This window comes from Pan paniscus, chromosome 12 (genome assembly GCF_029289425.2).
Source record: "Pan paniscus chromosome 12, NHGRI_mPanPan1-v2.0_pri, whole genome shotgun sequence".
In the NCBI taxonomy this organism is placed as follows: Eukaryota; Metazoa; Chordata; class Mammalia; order Primates; family Hominidae; genus Pan; species Pan paniscus.
This window is the reverse complement of record NC_073261.2, coordinates 20859085-20881940: the sequence shown is the minus strand read 5'-3', so window position 1 is coordinate 20881940 and position 22856 is coordinate 20859085. Positions and strand designations below refer to the sequence as shown.

General features: G+C 39.9%; 1 protein-coding gene across 6 annotated transcripts in view; it reads right to left on the bottom strand.

The window, feature by feature from the left end:
- The window catches only part of LOC100989340 (E3 SUMO-protein ligase RanBP2), a 65638-nt gene that overhangs the window by 33651 nt on the left and 9131 nt on the right, over positions 1 to 22856 (bottom strand). For all 6 annotated transcript variants that reach the window (XM_055107465.2, XM_055107461.2, XM_055107463.2 and 3 more), the window contains exons 3-13: positions 21339 to 21450; positions 20750 to 20902; positions 17185 to 17415; positions 16698 to 16843; positions 12268 to 12460; positions 6420 to 6507; positions 4092 to 4301; positions 1805 to 1986; positions 1546 to 1721; positions 1255 to 1378; positions 91 to 252 (exon numbers count right to left, since the gene is read on the bottom strand). In XM_055107465.2, coding sequence (XP_054963440.1) covers positions 91 to 252; positions 1255 to 1378; positions 1546 to 1721; positions 1805 to 1986; positions 4092 to 4301; positions 6420 to 6507; positions 12268 to 12460; positions 16698 to 16843; positions 17185 to 17415; positions 20750 to 20902; positions 21339 to 21450 — 1777 coding nt within the window. The remainder of the gene's footprint in view (positions 1 to 90; positions 253 to 1254; positions 1379 to 1545; positions 1722 to 1804; positions 1987 to 4091; positions 4302 to 6419; positions 6508 to 12267; positions 12461 to 16697; positions 16844 to 17184; positions 17416 to 20749; positions 20903 to 21338; positions 21451 to 22856) is intronic.

The window sequence follows — 22856 nt, the reverse complement described above, 5'->3', positions numbered from 1 at the left end:
GCAATTAATTTAAGCAGTGTATAGCTCCATGTCTTTGTTTATAAACTGGAAATTCCCGTCTCCAATAAATTCATAAAGGAACTCTGTTACCTGAATGTCTACACTATGAAAATGTTTAAACAGAGGATCAATAGGTTCAGGAATACTGTTCTTCTTTTTTATTATCTTCAAGAATGGCAAAACTTTCTTCCAATAATGAACACTTCTCCCTATGTATTCTCGTTGATCATAAAAAGAATTAAGACCGCTGCCCTAAAAAAGAAAGTTAAAAGCACACAACTTTAAGGAACACGCATGATTAGATCTAAAGTTCATTTACAAGTTGAAAGAACTGGCTAAAATTTCAAGTCAAAACCAAATGGTATCTCAATAGTCGTTTGTTCAACTTCCAAATACTGTAATAACTAAACCACCTTAACACCAGTGATCATTCTACACTCAACTTTTTTTTTTTTGAGACAGAGTCTTGCTCTGTAGCCCAGGCTGGAGTGCAGTGGCGCGATCTCGGCTCACTGCAAGCTCCGCCTCCTGGGTTCACACCATTCTCTTGCCTCAGCCTCCCAAGTAGCTGGGACTACAGACGCCCGCCACCACGCCCGGCTAATTTTTTTTTTTTTTTTTTTTTTTTTTTGTATTTTTAGTAGAGACGAGGTTTCACCGTGTTAGCCAGGAATGATCTCGATCTCCTGACCTTGTGATCTGCCCGCCTCGGCCTCCTAACGTGCTGGGATTACAGGTGTGAGCCACCGCACCCGGCCTCTACACTCAACTTTTAAACGCTTCTAATGATACCACCCTAACATAGCAATCCAAACTACTTTTTAACAGTTGCCATTTTTAGATAGCTGAAACCTGCCTCTTCTGTAGTGTCAGTTTGTTCAAAAGGCTGACCATCTACACCTAATGGTGACACAAAACACACCTTAAGTATTTAGAAAGATCTATAATGGTCTTACCTACAAAGCCTTGTGCTAAATTTTTTTTTAATTTTCAGGCTGAATAATTATCAGAACTTAATTATTAAGGAATAACAGTAACAGCTCAGCTAATATGTAACATTCACTGTGTGCCAGGCATTGCTCCTCTAAGTGCTTATATTTAACTACATTAACTATTTTGCAGCAATAAAAAACACATCTGTCATAATATGACCAAGCTGCTGTTTCCAGAACAAAAAAACTTTCAATAAAAAAGTTCATGATTTTAAAAAATTAAGGTAATGTTCTTTAAAAATGCTTATACTTTAAAACTCACCGTTTTCTGAAGGCATTTTGCCCAATGTACAAGCAGAGCAGGTTGAAGGCCATGTTTTTCCTGGGCTCTTAGAGTGTTTATTTCATGCTGAACTAGAAGTCTCAATTTTGCTGCGTTTCCAGGTCTAAAAAATAGTTCAATTTACTAAAATTGCTTTCTAAATACACAGTTCAGTGCTTACATACATATATGTTAATGGGCCACATGACAAATTAAATCTTCACATGAGGATTAAATCCCTGGTAAAACCTACACACTAAGTGAAAGCAATATTTTTGTTTTACTACTTACACTGCTTTTCTGTGAATCAGAGTACAAACCGCATCCCACCAAGATTTTTGTCTTTCTGTACAAAGCTGTTTACACACAGGAAGGGGCAGGCATAACGGCTGATAGGAGCTGTGGTGAGAATTACATTTCTCCTTTAATTGTAAGTGGCTGGTATATACTACTCCAAGGAGAAATACCTGTTTTATTTAAGGAAAAGTTAAGTTAGAAAAAAAAATTAAACAAAATTCAGAATATTTACTTTGTTAAAATCTTTGCTTACTTCAAGATCTAAAATACATATTGATTCAGGCGCATTTGTTTCAAGCCTTGAGGTTTCCTGGGGCAAATGATGGAAAAGCTGTTTTAGCCATTTTCGGATTCCAGGTAAAGCAGGCAATGAATTCCACTGTAAGCCAAGCCAAGTAAGGTGCTGAAGACTACCATTATGTGCTCGAATAGCACCTGAAATAAAATTTAAAAATTGGCTTAAGGGTTTGAAATTTTTCTTTGTGCCATTAGTTTTGCCAACATAAACAATTCACATTATATATATCTGAATTATATAACTGCTTTTCTATATCAAAGCTAGAGGGAATTCTATGTTAGGCAAAATCTCATGTTCTTATTAAATGCATTCTCACTTGATTATTTCTAGAAATTTTAATAAAAATAGTAGTGATGAAGAATGTTTAAGTCCATCTTAAAAAATGACACTGACTACAACTCAATAAACCAAAATCAACTGACAAAAGCCAAATAAAGAACACCTAACCGAATAAGAAACCCCAAAACAATGGGTTTTCCTTTAAGTCATTAAAGCAATGGAACACCACTATATTAATCCATCGGTACAGTAAAGAAATCTGTTTTTCTACAAGAAAGTCAATATTGAAAAGGTTATGCGCAGTCAGGAGTTCGAGACCAGCCTGGCCAGCATGGTGAAACTCCATCTCTACCAAAAATACAAAAAATTAGCCGAGCACGGTGTCACGTGCCTATAGTCCCAGCTACTTGGGAGGCTGAGGCAAGACAATTGCTTGAACCTGGCAGGCGGAAGTTGCAGTGAGCCGAGATTGCGCCACTGCGCTCCAGCCTGGGTGACAGAGCGAGACACTGTCTCAAAGAAAAGAAAAGGTTATGTGCTTCTGGAAGCATAAAGAGGTATAATCTTTCTGTCATTTTGGCAATTTGCAAGACTTAAAGATGTTCATGTCCCTTGTCTCAGTAATTCTGTTTTTAGGTATCTCTATGGAAATAACTTGCAATGAAGACACTTTTTGTTGAAGTTTTTATCAGAGTATGATTATTAACAGTGGAAAAGTTGAGAAAACTTGGATGCCCAATAACAGAAAGTAGCAAGCAAATTATGACTACTTCATAAAAAAGATTATATTGCCAATAAAAGTGATATTTATAGTTTTAATACACAGACTATGGGAGAGAATTCATGAAGGAAGCAAGATAAATCATACATAAACAACCATTTAGATGAAAAATATGGCCAGATGCAGTGGCTCATGCCTATAATTCCAACACTTTTTGCTTCTGAGACGAAGTCTCGCTCTGTCGCCCAGGCTGTCGTGCAGCAGTGTGATCTTGGCTCACTGCAACCTCCGCCTCCCGGGTTGAAGCGATTCTCCTGCCTCAGCCTCCTGAGTAGGGACTACAGGCACATGCCACCACCCCCGGATAATTTTTGTATTTTTAGTAGAGACGGGGTTTCACCATGTTGGCCAGAATGGTCTCGAACTCCTGATCTCAGGTGATCTGCCTGCCTCGGCCTCCCAAAGTGCTGGGATTACAGATATGAGCCACTGTGCCAGGCCTAATCCCAACACTTTGGGGGGCCTTAGGCAGGAGGATCACTTGAGCCTAGGAGTTCGAGACTAGCCTGGACAACAAAGGGAGCCCCTGTCTCTACCAATTAAAAAAAAAAAATTATCTGGGCCGAGTGGCATGTACCTATGGTACCAGCTACTCAGGAGGCTGAGGCAAGAGAATCCCTTGAGCCCAGAAGTTCAAGGTATCAGTGACCTACGATCATGCCACTACACTCCAGCCCAGGTGACACAGCGAGACCCTGTCTCAAAATACAACAAGGCTGGTCGCGGTGGCTCACACCTGTAATCCCAGCACTTTGGGAGGCCAAGGCAGGTGGATCACCTGAGGTCAGGAGTTTGAGACCAGCCTGACCAACATGATGAAACCCCGTCTCTACTAAAAATACAAAAAATTAGCCGGGTGTGGTGGCGGGCATTTGTAATCCCGCTACTTGGGAGACTGAGGCAGCAGAATCACTTGAACCCGGGAGGCAGAGGTTACAGTGAGCCGATATCGCACCACTTCACTCCAGCATGGGCGACAAGAGCAAAACTTGGTCTCAAAAACAACAACAACAACAAAAAATACATGCCACCCCCACAGCACCACATTCAAACTCCCCCCAGCCCAACCCACACACAAAAGGAATACAGGAAAATATTAAGTCGTTATTTCTGGGTAATAAGATTATGGGCAATTTATAAGAATTAAGACGGAGACCATTTCCTCTGAAACATATAACTTACCAACATCGTATCTAGCCAAATCTTCAAGCTCTGGTTCTCGTACATCAATGTTTCCAATATCATCGCTACCAAGAAAAGATGTATCCTTAGGTGACTGACTAGAAAACAGAGCATCATATAATGCAGACTGCCCGCTTTTGTTGGCAAAAGTTTCAACAATCTCTCTTAAAAAATCTTGCTTGCCACGACTTAAGTTTAGCAACATGTGCCCTGAAAAAAAAATTTAAGTTATTTCCATCACTTTAAAAATACAGATTGTATTTGCTCACGTTGTCTCATTTGTATACCCAAAGGGGAAATAACATGATTACTGCAGACCTAACCCTCCAACCCAAAAAATACAGCTGGACAACAAAACGGGTGCTTATGTAGCAAATGAAAAGAGTACAGGTTTAATATTCTCAGTATCTACATAAGACAGCAGAAGGGGGAAAAAAGACAGGAATGTGTATGAAAAATGCCAAACGTATTTGCATTTTAGATGAAAAGGTCTGGATTTAAGTGGCCATAGGAGAACCGGGACAAGCTCTTATTCTCTGATCTGATACACTGATTTCTGAACCTGGCTGATCAGAATCCTCCTTTAAACAGCTTTTAAGAATTATTTCCAGCTGGGCACGGTGGCTCATGCTTGTAATCCCAGCACTTTGGGAGGCCAAGCTGGGTGGATAATGAGGTCAGGAGATCAAGACGATCCTGGCTAACACAGTGAAACTCCATCTCTACTAAAAACACACACACACAAAAAAAAATTAGCCGGCCCTGGTGGCGGGCGCCTGTAGTCCCAGCTACTGGGGAGGCTGAGGGAGGAGAATGGCGTGAACCCAGGAGGCGGAGCTTGCAGTGAGCCGAGATCACGCCACTGCACTCCAGCCTGGGCGACAGAGTAAGACTGTCTCAGGAAAAAAAAAAAAAAAGAATTATTTCCAGGCCTCGTTCCCAGAGTTTTTTATGCCATAGGTTTACAGTAAGCAATCAAAAAATCATAGTCTCGGATAAAATACTGATACATGCTATAACACAGATGAACCTTGAAAACCTTGCTAAATTGAAAGAAGCCAGTCACAAAAGACCACATACTATATGATTCCATTTATGTGAAATGTTCAGAAGAGGCAAACCTACAGAGACAGATGAGCGGTTGCCAAGGCTGAGAGGTTTGGGTAAAATGGGGAGTAACTGCTAACAGGTAAGGAATCCCTCATGGAGTGATGAAAATCTTCTAAAACTGACTGTGGTGACAGTGGTAATACTCTACGAACACAGTAAAAGCCACTGAACTGTACACTTTAAATGGGTGAAGCGTATGGTACATGAATTATATTTCAATTGAACTTTTTTTAAAAACCCTCCGAGTTAATTCTGCTGGGCAATTAGGTTTGGTTACCACTACACAGTTGTGTCTCAGCACACTTACAGAGGCACCCTCGGGATGCCCAGATCAAAGACATTAAAAAAAATACAGGCAATTTTCATCTAACTGTGACACCATGCAAAGGCACTTATGAGAGCCCTGCAAGGGTAGAAGGAAAAGAGAAAAGGAAAAAAGTAGAAAGTCACTTTAAGGACTGAAAGCCTAACTCCCACAAAAAAAGTGGGCTATGGAATAAAAGAGCAATGTGAGCTCTGGCCAACAACCTAACTATACACCAAAGCTTACAATAACTTTGATTTAATATTACATCTTGCTCTTTACAAAATTCAACCAATTTTATATCAAAACTGCTCCTTATAGAAAGCATTATGTTTCTTCAGTTCACTGCTTGATTCAATGGCCACCTAACTACCTTAAAGTTTGTATCTTAGCAAAATCACAGGTAATATGCAACAGACCTTTAGGATTCATCCCAAGCCAAAAATGGGGGAAAAAATCCACAAATTCGAAGAGCCTAATATAAGGTAAGTATATATCTTCTATCTTCCTCACTATGCTCTCAGCTCTTTAAGACAGATCCGTATCTTCTTCATCTTTATATCCCCACAGCAGTGTTTTTAGAATCAGCTGGTGTTAAATGGTTGGCAAACCAATAATTATACTTAGTTCAGGAAGTGACTAAATATTCAGGATAGAGGCTCTAGCAGCCAGATAAAGAAAGAGTTAAGAAATCCTCTCCATCTAGGAATAAACAATATCAAATATTCTTTTTTTTTTTTAAAGAATGTGCTATTTTTCGCATCTCTTCCATACCTATTGCTCTTAACTGATATGGCAAACAGAAATAATTTTGACAAATTATCTCCTGGACAGATGAAGATTTTATCATAAGATATGCCTTAACAGAAATTCCTTTTTCTTTTTAAATTAAATTAGTTTAATATTACTATTACCTGATTGGCTCAGTCGGTCACAGGCCATCATTTCCAGCAGATTTTGTCCAGCTTCACCTTTTATTAATTTAATCTTTGGTCTTGGAACCTAATAATTTTAGAATCAAAAATCTTAATTTGATGATACCCATACTTCTAATAGTAACATGGTCTTATCTATTACACTGTACTCTTTTTGATAATGAATAAACAGTTAACCGTTAATTAAACTGAAGTGGAAAAGACTGCAAAAACTGGGAACCAAGGAACTTATATAACCTATGAAAGATAGGCCAGGTACAGGCGTGGTGGCTCACACCTGTAATCCCAACACTCTGGGAGGCCAAGGTGGGCTGATCACTTGAGGTCAGGAGTTCGAGACCAGCCTGGCCAACATGGTGAAACCCAGTCTCTACTAAAAATAATAAAAAAAAACAAAGAGCCAGGCGTGGTGGCACACACCTGTTAATTCCAGCTACATGGGAGGCTGAGGCACAAGGATAGTTTGAACCTGGGAGGCAGAGGTTGTAGTGCGCTGAGACTGCGCCATTGCACTCCAGCCTGGGTGAAAGAGCGAGGCTCCATCGCAAAAAAAAAAAAAAAAAAGAGGGGCCAGACATGGTGGCTCACACCTGTAATCCCAGCACTTTGGAAGGCCAAGGTGGGGGGATCGCTTGAGCCCAGAGTTCAAGACCAGCCTGAACAACACGGTGAGACCCTATCTCTAAAAAAAGTTTTTTTTAATTAGCCAGGCATGGTGGCCCACACCTGTGGTCCCAGCTACTCAGGAGGCTGAGGCAGGAGGATCACTTAAATCCAGGAGGTCAAGGCTGCAGTGAGCCATGATCAAGCCACTGTGCTCCAGCTTGGGCGACAGAGTGAGACCCTATCTCAAAAAAAGGAAAAAAAAAAAAAAAAAAAAGCATACACAGAGCAACTCTGAGAAATTAGTTTCTACTAAAAGCACATTCATGTTACATTCAGAGAAATGGAAAATTTAATTACATTACTTTTCTACCCTGCATAAATAGGACAACAGCAGATGTTGTCCTATTTGAGTAGATATGACACCCTACTTTAAAAAGTACAGGTGAAATGACACTTGGAAATGCCACATTGTAGATAACACATTTTCAGAGTATGGATAATAGGGGATAGCACTAGAATAAATGGGACAACCAGGAAATTAAAGAGATCCTAATGCAATAACCTATGGAAAAAAAAAAAAAGCATGATGAATAGAATGGCGAAGGGAAGACGTGACAGCTGCCTTCAAATATTAAAATTATTTTATAAAAGAAATCATCAAAAGAAGAAACAAGACCAACAGGTAGAAGGCTTGAAGAATATTTTTATTCTATATAAGGAAGTACCAAGAGCCAAACCACCTAAAGATGCACTGGGCTATCTTGAAAAGTAATGAATGTCCATCACTGAAAACGTCCAGTCATAGGCAATGCCCGCTTACTAGAAACATGCCAAAAGTAACTATATGGGTGACTAGAGCATCGGCTTTTAATTCTATCACCACTTTCTTAATTGGTGGTGGAAATGTAATTTGATACAACCTCTTTAGGGTTAGATATTTGGCAACAGCTCTAAAAATTATAAATGCACAGATATACTTTGATACTGCAATTCTTTCAGGAATTCATGGCACAAGTTAATCATTGCTAAATTACTTGAAGTAGCATTAAAAAAAAAAAGTAAAAGCAAGCTAATGTCCTGGCTTTAGGACCCTGGTTTTAAAAACTCCAAAACTACAGTACATCCATACAATGGAATAATATGCAAGCATCCAAACTAATGAGAATGCCCTTTATATATACTGACATGGAAACATCTCCAAGATACAGTTAATGGAAATAAAGTAAATGCAATGTTCAAATGTTTTCCTCCTTCTTTTAAAGACAGGGGATATATGTGTGTTTACTTGGAGATGCATAAAACATTTCCTGAAGAACACACAAGAAAGCAATAACATTAGTTTCTTTGGGGGTGGAGAAAGTAAATAACTAGGGAACAGAAAGGAGTCTTCATAGCATATTCTTAAGAGCCACCAGAATTTTAAACCATGTATATATAATTCTTTCCAAACATGCTCATTTTTCAAAATATATGATTTATGAACCTAAAAGCTTCTGATTTTGAATTTTAGAAATATTCGTATCGCCTATCCTTTTACTCACAAGTTTTCTAAACATCATGTCAAAGTTTGTCATCTATATGTTGAAAAGAGCACACAAAGTAAGAAACAAAATGTTGACATCATTCTTTTTGTTTTCAAACTGACCTCAATTCATAAACCCGGCCTCTTTTACAAAATTATTCAACAGTTGAATTTGTGACCAGTTAATTAGTTGTGAATCCACTCAATCAAATCATCTCAATTCACTATTTCCTTTTTTCTTTTTTTTTTGAGATGGAGTCTCGCTCTGTTGCCAGGCTGCAGTGCTGCAGTGGCACGATCTCGGCTCACTGCAACCTCCGCCTCCTGGTTTCAAGCAATTCTCCTGTCTCGGCCTCTCAAGTAGCTGGGACTACAGGCACCCGCCACCATGCGTGGCTAATTTTTCTATTTTTAGTAGAGATGGGGTTTGACCATGTTGGTCAGGATGGTCTCAAACTCCTGACCTCAAGTGATCCGCCCGCCTCAGCCTCCCAAAGTGCTAAGATTATAGGTGTGAGCCACCACGCCTGGCTATTTCCTCATCTTAACTAAAAGGTTTCAAGACACTTTGTTAACTACCTAGCTGCAATGCAGATGTACTTACTAGAACCACAGGTAAAGCACACCCACATTGAGGCACAATATTTTTTAAAAGCAGAGAAAGAATGTATTGCACATTTGCATATGCAAAAAATATTTCTGAACACCCAAGAAACTCCTAACAGTAGCTGTCATCTAGGAAAGGAGACCTGAGTGAATGGATTAAGAGGGAAACTAACTTTTTATTATTAGAAGTTCACAGTCAGGTGTGGTGGCTCATACCTGTAATCCCAGCACTTTGGGAGGGCAAGGCAGAAGGATCACTTTAAGCCAGGAGTTCAAGACTAACCAGCCTGGGAAACATAGCAAGACCTTGTCTTTACAAAAAATTTAACAATGTAGCCAGGCATGGTGGCAGGCACCTGTAGTCCCAGCTACTGAGCTGAGGCTGAAGCAGGAGAGGATCACTTGAGCCCAGGAGTTCGAGGATGCAGTGAGCTATGATCATGCCACTGCACTCCAGCCAGAGCAAGAGTGAGACTCTGCCTCCCAAAACTACATATCAAAAAATTTTAGGCTGTGCATAGTAGCTCACTCCTACAATCCCAGCACTCTGGGAAGCTCGAGCCCAGTTCAACGTTACAGTGAGCTATGATTACGCAACTGCACTCCAGCCCGGGTGACACAGCAAGACTCTAATAGACACATAGACAGATAAATTTTAAAGTTTCCATTAAAAATAAGAACTATTGGCAGGGCGCGGTGGCTCACGCCTATAATGCCAGCACTTTGGGAGGCCAAGGTGGGCGGATCATGAGGTCAGGAGATCGAGACCATCCTGGCTAACATGGTGAAACCCCATCTCTACTGAAAATACAAAAAAATTAGCTGGGCGTGGTGGTGGGTGCCTGTAGTCCCAGCTACTCGGGAGGCTGAGGCAGGAGAATGGCGTGAACCCAGGAGGCGGAGCCTGCAGTGAGCCGAGGTCATGCCACTATGCTCCAGCCTGGGCAACAGAGTGAGACTCCGTCTCAAAAAAAAAAATAAAAATAAGAACTATCAGTTACTTGAGAATTTCTATAAGAACCTTTTAATGTTGGTATTACCTAGTGAACCTCACTAAATCCATGAATTTTCACTAATCCAATTCCTTATGAACACAGAAGTTTCTACTGAGCAAATATTAGCACTTAACATGTGAACTGTCTATCAACGGTGTTTTTAAAAGATTTACAGGCCGGGCTCGGTGGCTTATGCCTGTAATCCCAGCACTTTGAGAGGCCAAGTCGGGTGGATCGCGAGGTCAGAAGATCGAGACCATCCTGGCTAACATGGTGAAACCCCATCTCTATTAAAAAATACAAAAAATTAGCCAGGCATGGTGGTGTGTGCCTGTAATCCCAGATACGTGACAGGCTGAAGCAGGAGAATCACTTGAACCCAGGAGGCACAGGTTGCAGTGAGCTGAGATTGCGCCACTGCACTCCAGCCTGGTGACAGAGCGAGACTCCGTCTCAAACAAAAATAAAAAGATTTATATTAGGCAGGGCATGGTGGCTCACTGCCTGTAATCCCAGCACTTGGGAGAGGCTGAGGCGCGAAGATCACCTGAGGTCAGGAGTTCGAGATCAGCCTGACCAACATGGAGAAACCCCGTCTCTACTAAAAATACAAAATTAGACGGGCGTGGTGGCGCGTGCCTGTAATCCCAGCTACTCGGGAGGCTGAAGCAGGACAATCGCTTGAACCCGGGAGGCAGAGGTTGCAGTGAGCCAGATCGTGCCACTGCACTCCAGCCTGGGCAACAAGAGCAAAACCCCGTCTCAAAAAGAAAAAAAGATTTATATTAGAAGGAGGCGCCTTCTCTAAAAGTAATGAATCCTTTTTTTCCCTCCCCAAGCAAAAAATCCTTCCCTAAAATTAACAATCATTTTTCTAAGCCTGGTTTAATGCTTTTTTGGAAGACTGCTTATTTCTTTCCCTTTCAAAAGTTATGCAAGCTCATTAAAAAAAAAAAAAAAAAAAAAAAAGGCTGGGTGTGGTGGCTCACGCCTGTAATCCCAGCACTTTGGGAGGCCGAGGCAGGTGGATGACTAGGTCAGGAGATTGAGACCATCCTGGCTAACACAGTGAAACCCCGTCTCTTATACTAAAAGTACAAAAAAAAATTAGCTGGGCATGCTGGCAGGTGCCTGTAGTCCCAGCTACTCGGGAGGCTGAGGCAGGAAAATGGCGTGAACTCGGGAGGTGGAGCTTGCAGGGAGCCGAGATCGTGCCACTGCACTCCAGCCTCGGCGACAGAGCGAGACTCCATCTCAAAAAAAAAAAAAAAAAAAAAAAAAAGGCCAGGCGCACTGGCTTGCGCCTGTAATCCCAGCACTTTGGGAGAACAAGGCAGGTAGATCACGAGGTCAAGAGATTGCGACCATCCTGGCCAACATGGTGAAACCTCATCTCTATTAAAAATACAAAAAATTAGCTGGGTGTGGTAGCACGGGCCTGTAGTCCCAGCTACTCGGGAGGCTGAGGCAGGAGAATCACTTGAACCCAGGAGGTGGAGGCTGCAGTGAGCCGAGATCACGCCACTGCACTCCAGCCTGGCGACAGAGAGACTTGGTCTCAAAAAAAATAAAAAAATAAAAAATAAGAAAAGGTTTTATGTTTTCAAACATTAATAGATATACTGTTACATATACACAATACAGTCATAAATGTTATATACATGTGTTTCAATTAACATGTTAAATTGCAATCATATTCTTCTATCATAGGCTATAAAGCCATTGCCCTACATCTACTTATTAGGATTTTGTCCAAGTAACACATCTTTTTGAATCAAGCTTTACCCATAATACGAGATTACATCTTTATCATGTTCCCAAAAATGGCAGAGTAAAAAGATCAAACTCTTCAAATTTGTCTACAAACAAATCATGGCAATGCAGGCTTTCGACAAGAGTGCATTCAACATCCCTGTTTCACCAGCCTCACCAGTATTGTGTATGCTTAGTTATTTTCCACTGTATCAAGTTGACTATTTCATTTTAACTTTAATTCCACAGGTTTGTTCACATATTGTCATTACATACCAGAGCACACCTTCATTTCAAACACATCAAGACTCAGTGAAATGTCAACTGCTCCAAGTGGAAGACTTACCTGAAATGCTATGAGATAGCACAATGCAGCCAGCTCAGAGAGAGCTCGCCATTGAACATTACTACTATGCTGACCCATCTTCAAAAGCAGAGAACCAGCATGCATGTAGAAATGTCCTTTCATTTCTAAGAAAGTAGCTGACAGTTCATCATTTCCACCCAAAGATTTCACAGACTGAAGAGCACTATCAAAACTGTAATATGAAAATATCAAACAGATAATACACACTTACTGCACTGTGAATAATCATGGTTTATTTAATTCAAAACAAAATAAAAATTTTATTTCAAGCTTCATCTTCCACATTCAACTAATAATTATTACTCCCCGTGTTATAAATTATGAATCACCTAATGCTTTTTTTTATCCTGCATACTTCCTATACTTCATGCTTAACCTCTCAAATGATATTCCCAGTTATTTCCAGCCCTCCAATCACAGGATAAATATAAGATTAGTGATTATAGGTGCACATTTCAAAATAAACCAGGATAAAGTTGGGAGACTATTTTGTAGTTTCTTCCTGATCATATAATTTCATTATTTAATTAACAGTTGTAATTTCTCAAATTAGACATACCATTTCCAAATTATAAGTAAATAACTGACAGGTATTTGAGTATCAATACAGTAATTGCTCTTTTCACTATATAGATCATTACAGCGTTTAAAATAGTCTGCCTTTATTTATTTTATTTTTTTTTTTGAGACGGAGTCTCTCACTATCGCCTGGGCTGGAGTGCAATGGCACGATCTAAGCTCACTGCAACCTCCACCTCCCAGGTTCAAGTGATTCTCCTGAATCAGCCTTCTGAGTAGCTGGGATTACAGGCACCTGCCACCATGCCCCGCTAAACTTTTCTTATATTTCTAGTAGAGACAGGGTTTCACTACGTTGGCCAGGCTGGTCTTGAACTCCTGACCTCACAATCCACCCACCTCAGCTTACCAATGTGCCGGGATTACAGGCATGAGCCACTATGCCTGGCCTACTATTTGTAATCTATATGCTAAATTAGTTCTTCTAAATCCTAATGTTTCTCCAAATCCTCACTTTGGAAGAAAAGTAAAAGCAAAAAGCAAACACTTAAACGTGAAGCAAGATTTTAAAGTGGCTTACAATAAAGCAACCAGAGCAAGTGAGGTCTAAAGATCTCTGAGGGTGCTCAAAAACCCCTTCAGGGGATCCATGAAGTTAAAATTACTTTTACAATAATACTAAAAAAAAATGTATATTTTACATACTCATTTTCTCATGTATGTAGAGCTGAGTTTTTTTGTTTTTGTTTTTGGAGACAGAATCTCACTCTGTCACAAGGCTGGAGTGCAGTGGCACAATCTTGGCTTACTGCAACCTCTGACTCCCAGGTTCAAGCGATTCTTCTGCCTCAGCCTCCCGAGCAGCTGGGACTATAAGTGTGTGCCAACATGCCCGGCTAATTTTTTCTATTTTTAGTAGAGACAAGGTTTAACCATTGTTAGCTGGGATGGTCTCGATCTCCTGACTTCGTGATCCACCCGCCTCGGCCTCCCAAAGTGCTGGGATTACAGGGCTGAGCCACCGCGCCCCGCTGAGCTGAGTTTTCTAGAGGCTTCATGACATGTAATAGTTTTACAGACTGAAAGAGGAAGTAAATGAGAATCTAGCTATGTTCTATTAAGCGAGACATTAAAAAGATTCACAAAAATGCAAAAGCAATGACACTTTTCTGACTACTTTTTTGCTGTTGGAAAATAATTATTTTTCATAAAAAATACTATTATTGGCCCTGTGCGGTGGCTCACACAAGTAATTCCAGCACTTTGGGAGGCCGAGGCGGGTGGATCACCTGAGGTCAGGAGTTCAAGACCAGCCTTGCCAACATGGTGAAACCCCTTCTCTATTAAAAATACAAAAAATTAGCCAGGCGTGGTGGTAGGCACCTGTAATTCCAGGTACTTGGGAGGCTGAGGCAGGAGAATTGCTTGAACCTGGGAAGCAGAGGTTGCAGTGATGCAAGATCACACTGTTGCACTCTAGACTGGGCAACAAGAGCAAAAGTCCGTCTCAAAAAAAAAAAAAAGCTATTATTATTAACACACAATAGAGCTTCTTATATTTTTAATGGATTACATTTTGTTTTAATTTCTAATGTAATAAACACTGATAGAAATAGCCCACCTACAGCCGGGTGCAGTGGCTCAGACCTGCAATCCCAGCACTTTGGAAGGCCAAGGCAAGCGGATCACAGGGTACTGGAAGGTCAAGAGATTGAGACCTTCCAGTACTTTGGGAGGCCAAGGTAGACGGATCAAGAGGTCAAGAGATCAGGACCAGCCGGGCGCGGTGGCTCACGCCTGTAATCCCAGCACTTTGGGAGGCCGAGGCGGGCAGATCACAAGGTCAGGAGATCAAGACCATCCTGGCTAACACGGTGAAACCCCATCTCTACTAAAAATACAAAAAATTAGCTGGGTGTGGTGGTGGGCACCTGTAGGCCCAGCTACTTGGGAGGCTGAGGCAGGAGAATGGCGTGAACCCTGGAAACAGAGCTTGCAGTGAGCCGAGATGGCGCCACTGCACTCCAGCCTGGGCGACAGAGCGAGACTCCGTCTCAAAAAAAAAAGATCGAGACCATCCTGGCCAACATGATGAAACCCTGTTTCTACTAAAAATACAAAAATTAGCCAGGTGTGGGCTGGGCGCGGTGGCTCACGCCTGTAATCCCAACACTTTGGGAGGCCGAGGAGGGCAGATCACGAGGTCAGGAGATTGAGACCATCCTGGCTAACACGGTGAAACCCCGTCTCTACTAAAAATACAAAAAAATTAGCCGAGCGTGGTGGTGGGCGCCTGTAGTCCCAGCTACTCAGGAGGCTGAGGCAGAAGAATGGCATGAACCTGGGAGGCAGAGCTCGCAGTGAGCCGAGATTGCCCCACAGTACTCCAGCCTGGGTGACAGAGCGAGACTCTGTCTCAAAAAAAAAAAAAAAAAAAAAATTAGCCAGGTGTGGTGGCGGGCACCTGTAGTCCCACCTATTCAGGAGGCAGAGAGAGGAGAATCACTTGAACCCAGGAGGCAAAGGTTGCAGTGAGCCGAGACTGCACCACTGCATGCCAGCCTGGCGAGAGCAAGACTCAGTCTCAAAAAAAAAAAAAAAAAAAGAGCTTGAGACCATCCTGAACCCCGTCTCTACTAAAAATACAAAAATTACCTGGGCATGGTGGTGTGCGCCTGTAGTCCCAGCTACTCGGGAGGCTGAGGCAGGAGAATCGCCTGAACCAGGGAGGCGGAGGTTACAGTGAGCCAAGGTCGTGCCACTGCACTCCAGCCTGGTGACAGAGCAAGACTCCATCTCAAAAAAAAAAAAAAAAAAAAAGAAAAAAAGGAACCCACATACAAAGATCTTTGATGTCCTTAACAAAAATGTAAAAGGAACTTGTGACCAAAATTTTGAGTATACAAAGAATACAAAATAAAACATCGTACATGTTTTCTAAAATAATCTTAAAGTTATGTTAGTTCTTTTAGATACTGCTCTTACCCTACCAATTTAGGACACTATGTACTTTTTCAAGAAAATTACCTACTCCCTGCACTCAGTGAAATGAACTTTTCCTTATACCAGATGGGGAAATAAATTAACTTCCACATGGACAGCCTAAACTAGCAATCAGTAAACTTTTTCTACAAAAAGGAGGAGAATACTAATCTGGCTTTACAGGCATACAATCTCTGCTGCAACCACTCAACTCCAACCTTGTAGTATGTAAGCAGCCACAGACAATACATAAACAGAGGCATGCTGTATTCCAATAAATATTAACAAAATTAGGCAGGGGCCATATTTGGCTCACAAGTTCTAATCAACCCCTGCTCTAAACTAACATCTTTATACAAATCCAAGTGATGTTTCTGTTCAATGGAATTTATTTTCAAAATGGAGACACTGGTTTTCAAAATCAAAATTTAGGAAAAAAGGTAAATCACATAGTTGAGTTATTTTGTTTCTTAGCTAAAACAGTATTTTCTGAACTACCAGTGATGCTAAGTGCTTATACTAGTACATGTGAACCTAGCCATCTGATGACAGATGAACTTTAATTTTCACTCAAGATTATACTATTATAAAAAATAAAATATGAAATAGCAGTTAGAACATTCATTTTAAGCTTGACTATGACAAAACTGAGTATTTAACCATAAGGCTAATTTTAATCAAGCTTGAACTATAAGAGTTCTCTAAAAAGGAAAGTCATATAAAACCAATTAGAACTTCCCCGTAAAAGAAGAAAAATAAGATTGCCTCCTAGTGGTTCACTGTATTAACTATAACTCCTAGGTACATTATACAAATAATGATTCAGTGAAGAAGTTTAGAGCAATGAACTTACTGCAAAAAGAAAAAGTGCAATTTATACTAAAGCATTCTTCTCAAAGTCAACGTACCTTTCCAGTAATTCTCTACTTTCCTGCACATCTCTAGTGGAAAGCGTAAGAAGCATAAGATTAGCATAGGCCAGCAGTAAGTCTGCATTGGTTGCTCGCCAGTCACTTTTATCAGACTCCAAACACTGTAAAGACTCCAGATATTCCTATTTTGTGGAATGAATAGTAAGTTACAAAACTTAATCAAATGTTAAGAAATTAACCATTTTAAGCCTACAAATTCTTTTTCTCACTCCAACCACGTTTGTGAAACCATATTGATTTTTATATCGACCTTATAAAACACCAAAAATATATACATTTATCATAGTTATCTCCCCAATCTTCCCATTATAAATTTAACTGATCCTGGTAAAAATTTCATTTTATAACTGTTCTACATAAATAAAAGAAATTTTAAGTCCTGCGGGGCACTGCTGCTTTAGTACAAAAAGATGTATGCTAATTGCCTACATAGAAATGTAAAGACCCAATAGCTTTTATCTACCTTAAGGGTCTGTACAACACACGAATTCCATTCTAAACTTGAACGCAAAGCTATGTTCCTCTCTGCCTCATGGCAGTGGGCCACAGCATCCTTCAATCTTTTAGTTGAGCGATACACCTCCACTAGCCGGATGTTCACATGGACGTCATCAGGTCTTACATAAAGTTCTGACTGAATCAAGTCAAAAAGTTTATTCCATCCATCTTCACCTTCACAATCTAGAAGCTGTTCCTATTTAGAGGGGAAAAAGAAAAATTATTAGAGTAACACTTGTGCAATTTTAAACAAGTCATGCTCCCAAAGAGCACCATTCCACTATGTCTAGTTTTATGATGATGCCACCAAAAACACCATCCTATATAGCTTATTCATCCCTTCTGAGAGTTGCTTACAACCCAGAAACTAAGCCTCAAGAACTGTATGTGAAGAAAAGCATCTGTGATTACTGCAGTAGCTCATACTCTCTTCGGAGACTACCAGGACTAATGCCACACATTCCTGTCCATCTGAGTCACCACCAGAAGCCTAGACCTCCCCAGTCAATCCTCAGCAACAAGGTCCTTATGTTCAAACTGCTCTGTATCTCCTTAAATCTGACTCAATCCCGCATCCCCTCTCCTCCCACTGTTCTGTTACCTTCATCACCTCCTGACCTTAAATGAAGACAGTATCTTCTCAGGATAACCCCCACTACCATGATGGCTTTTTCTCTCTGAACTTACACACAAGGAAAGGAAGTAGGGTTTGTGGCCACTCACTTCTCATTTGCGATGCTCTTCCATCAGCCTCTCAAGAAGCTAGGACCACAGGCATGCACCACCGTGCCCGGCTAATTTTTTTTTAACGTTCTGTAGAGATGGGGTCTTGCCGTGTTGCCCAGGCTGACTACTCAGTTCCTTAATCACCTCATCTCCAGTGATGTTATCCTCTACTCCAACCTCAACCATCCACTTGCCACTGACACAGGTCTTCAAAATCTGTATTTTGGTCATACCACCGAAACCACCATACCACCCTTCTTATTCTTCTACCTCACTGAGGGCCTACATACCCTTACTTTCAGAAATATACTTCACCACATGACAAGTTCCCTTCAAGACAATAACATCATCAAGTTTTAAACACCTGTAAACACATATAAATATACACACTTTCTTCTGTCAGGCAAAAAATGCTATAATCCCTTATATACATAATTACTGTTTGCTTACAGATCCCTTCAACTAATTCCCTCTTTTCCTCAGAACCCTCCCAACTGGTTTCTGTGTGCTTACATTTGGCAAATCATAACCCCAAGCTAAGTGATTTCATTTTCATTATCTCAACCATCAAACTGGTGCTGCCTAAAACAAAATACCATTTTAGTACTAATACTCACTTTCTCCACTCCGACACTTCACACCTCCTATTTCCTCAACTTCCCCATACCTTCCTTTGACCCTCACTTTCAACTTATAACCTAGATTCATCCTTCACTGAGAAACCTGATGCTATCACATATAAATTCCATTTTACCTTACCTACTTAAACTCGTCTTTCCCCAACTCTCAAGACCAAGCCACCCATTAGTACTCTGTATTTCATTCCCCTCTCTCCTTTATCAATTTCTCCTCTTCTGGATGAGATGGATGATACCCTGGCCTCTCCCTATTGCAAAAGCCCTAGTCTTTGACTCTATGTTAAAAAATTTTTTAAAAACCACTGTGAATGCTTTTAAAAAGTTCTATCTCATACTTGAGAGAAAAAGCCTTCTCAACAGTAATACTCTCATTCATTAAACAAATGTCAGAAACTGTTTACCTTAGCAAGCCTTAAATTTTAGGAGAAATGGAATTACTTTGCATGACAGTTATAAATCTCATGGATTTCAATTCCAAAAAAAAAAAATCTGATACAGGAAAGGTGTAACAGTGCCTTCAAGTTATTAAAGAAAATCTTTAAAGAATGCTTCAAAGTATCTAACTCGTTACACTGCAAGAACAGAATCTCCTATCATTACATATGTTCTTTAACACTACTGACACCGGAGTAACTGGATTGCCACGCCCAATATGGGAATTATGTTTGAGGCATAACACCTAAGAGAGTAAAGAAATCTGCACAATTAGACCTCACGTTTTAGACTAATATTTAAAATCCAGCTGCTTATTACTGGGGAGAAAAACATCAGTAATATTTATCTTTGGAAGCATCTTCAATGCTTTTTCAGCTTCAAAAATCTGTACATGATTGCTCATAGCAGCTGAACAATAGCCAAAGCCTAGAAATAACCAAAATGCCCCTCAAAAGTGAATGGTTAAGGCTGGGCACAGTGGCTCACACCTGTAATCCCAGCACTTTGGGAGGCCGAAGTGGGTGGATCACCTGAGAACCCGGGAGGCAGAAGTTGCAGTGAGCCGAGGTAGCACCACTGCACTCCAGCATGGGCGACAGAGCAAGACCCTGTCTCAAAAAAAAAAAAAAAAAAAAAAAAAAGAATGGTTAAATTGTGGACCATGAAATACTACTCAGAAGTAAAGGAACCAACTATGGATATACAAAACTTAATATGGATCACAAATGGTATTATGCTGACTGAAGAAGCCAACCTCAAAACGTCATGTGCTTGGCTGGGTGCAGTGGCTCATGCCTGTAATCCTAGCACTTTGGGAGGCTGGGTCAGGCAGATCACATGAGGTCAGGAGTTCGAGACCAGCCAGGCCAACATGGTGAAACCCCGTTTCTACTAAAAATACAAAAATAAGCGGGACATGGTAACATGTGCCTGTAGTCCCAGCTACCCGGAAGGCTGAGGCAGGAGAATCGCTTGAACCTGGGAGGCGGAGGTGGCAGTGAGCCAAGATTGCGCCAGTGAACTCTAACCTGGGCAATAGAGCGAGACTCCGTCTCGAAAAAAATGAAAGAAGAAAAAAAGTCACATACTTCATGATGACATTTACATAACATTTTGAAATCACCAAAGTATAAAGACGGAGAACAGATTAATGGTTGCCAGAGGTCAGGCATAGTGAAGAGAAGTAAATAGCATGACTACAACTCTATAAAGAATATCAGGACCAGTCAACACACTAGCAAGAACTTCCTACCATTTTTAGTAATTACGTCTTATATACTAGAGAAACCACCTTTTGTCTTTTGCTTGAAAACCTTACTATCTCAAAATGCAATCCCTTCTACTTTCAGACAATAGTTATTAGAAAACACTTCTTTAAAATATCCCTAAATTGTCATCCTGTAGGTAATTTTCACTTAATGAAGCAAAAATTGTATACCAGATGGAACTTAATGTAAATCTTAGCTCTACTTAGTTTACAGCTACTAAACTGTAAAATCCCTAAAATATTAATTATTCCAGAAGGGTAAATGAGATGTCACTTATAAAGTATAACAATGCCTAATAAGACAGTAGATGCTCAGAAAGGTTTTAACACACTTTTTAAAAGAAAATTTTTAAAGGAAACATAAACACCTGGGCTTAAGGTTTGCTATTGAAAAGTAATTTAAACTCCAAATATTAGAAATGGTTATGTCTTAAGTTTTCTCCCTTTATGTTTTGTTTGTTTACCTTTAGTTTATAAACTGCAGGACTTCCTGGGAAAAGTTTAGCTGCTCTTTCAACCCAGTATTTTGCTCTTCCATCAGTAACATCATTTTTACAAAGCAATTCTGCAATCTTCAACACAAGATCTTTTTGTGTTGGGTTTAATTCCACTGAACGCTAATATCAGAAAAGAAATTAAAGATTAGTAAATAAATTGTATGTATGTATGTAGGAGTATATATACTTATATATAAAGGTTAAAAAATTATCACTCCAACCCTTAAAAAATTCTACTTCTAGAGAAAACATGTTACTTCAAAGGTGTTAAAATAAAAGTGTCTTGGAATTCTCTGGAAATGAATCAAATAAAAATTATATTTGTGTCATTTGAATGCAAAAAACACAAAAGAACACCATTTCTGACCGTGTTAGACTTACAATTTATAGGCGTTAAACAATTCTAAATCTGTTCTAAGCTGTGTCACGTAATTGTACTATGATACCAATGCCTGTTTTATGATATTCATAAAATATATTTGACTTACTTATATAAATTTCTCTGGGCATCATGTGTTTGGCTATGCAAAGGCTATATTTGAATCCTGTAACTTACCCTGTAACATTCAACGGCTTTGTCTGTGTTTTCTTCCAATTCATAAAGAAGACCCAGAAATCTGTGAGCTTTGGGATCCCTCTCTTGCACATTAATGTAAGTACATATGTATCTGTTTTTTAAAAGTAATACAAAAGTAAATTAAACTTAGAACTGTACTTTTAAATGCTAACCGAAGAATACATCTTAAACCAAAGCAACCACTAAACTCGTTTATATTGTTACTCAAAACTACCACTATTCATACAGATAACTCAGAAGTACTCATAGAAATAGATAATACTTAAAAACACGTACATAGAGTTGACCACATACTCATTTTACCATTAAATGTCACATTTACCAAATTTTTCTCCAGTGTTATCCACACACAAGAAATGAACATATAAATTGCTTTTTCTTCCTGATCACATTTTAATAAAGCACTAACAGTTTTGCGAATAAATTAGAAGTGATTATAATAAACATTATTAAAGTTATCATAATGCAAAATACTAAACAGCAACAATTTCCCAAACAACAAAGGGAAATACATTTACCCTTTAAGCAAGAAAGTAATTTCTAACAGTACTATATCCAGCTAAAATCGAACAGAAGAAAAATTACTAATTACAGTACCAAATACAGGAAATTTCCATTTCTCAAATCAAGTAACAACTAAAATAAGTAAATATCCTCTAGGTTCCTTGACAGTATTACGATCAGAGAAATTAGGCCAGACCCAAACTAAGGGATTAAAGTCTCACAGTAAAAAGGTACAAGAGTTAACAGTCACAGTGCTGCTAGTTACATAATTTATGTACCACCATTTTCCTTTCTTACCAGCATTTCCATCTTCCTTTGGATGCCTTTAAAAGCCTGCCTCCCAGCTGGGAGCAGTAACACACACCTGTAGTCCCAACACTATGGGAGGCCGAGGCAGGCAGACTGCTGTGCTCAGAAGTTCAAGACTAGCCTGGGCAACATAGTGACACCTGTCTCTACCAAAAAATGCAAACCTTAGCCAGGTGTGGTGGTGCGCATCTGTATCCCCAGCTACTTGGGGCGCTGAGGTGGGAAGATCTCTTGAGCCCAGAAGGCAGAGGTTACAGTGAGCAAAGATGGAGCCAGCTGCTGCACTCCAGCCTGAGCAAGAGAGACAGATACTGCGTAAAAAAAAAAAAAAAAGCCTGCCTCCCTCTTAATTTCCTGCTTTAATCCACTCCCAGTCAGGAAATCAGAATCACCAAGCTTCTTATCCCTAGGATAGAGCCTTAGAGCATCACATATTGTGTCAATTAAAGATCTTTTATACAAGCTATTCTCCTGCCTTACAATTACAGTTTAATTTTTTATTCATTGCTATTTTCCATCTGATTAAGGTATCAGATATCTAACCAAAAACAAATTAAGATATACGCATGGTCCTCTTTTACTCCAACAGAAGACAATTTTTAGAAAAAGTATTTGAAGCCAAACAATTTCTTGCCCTTGGTATAAAGCAGCAGCATGCAGAAAACACTAATTACAGTTTCAATC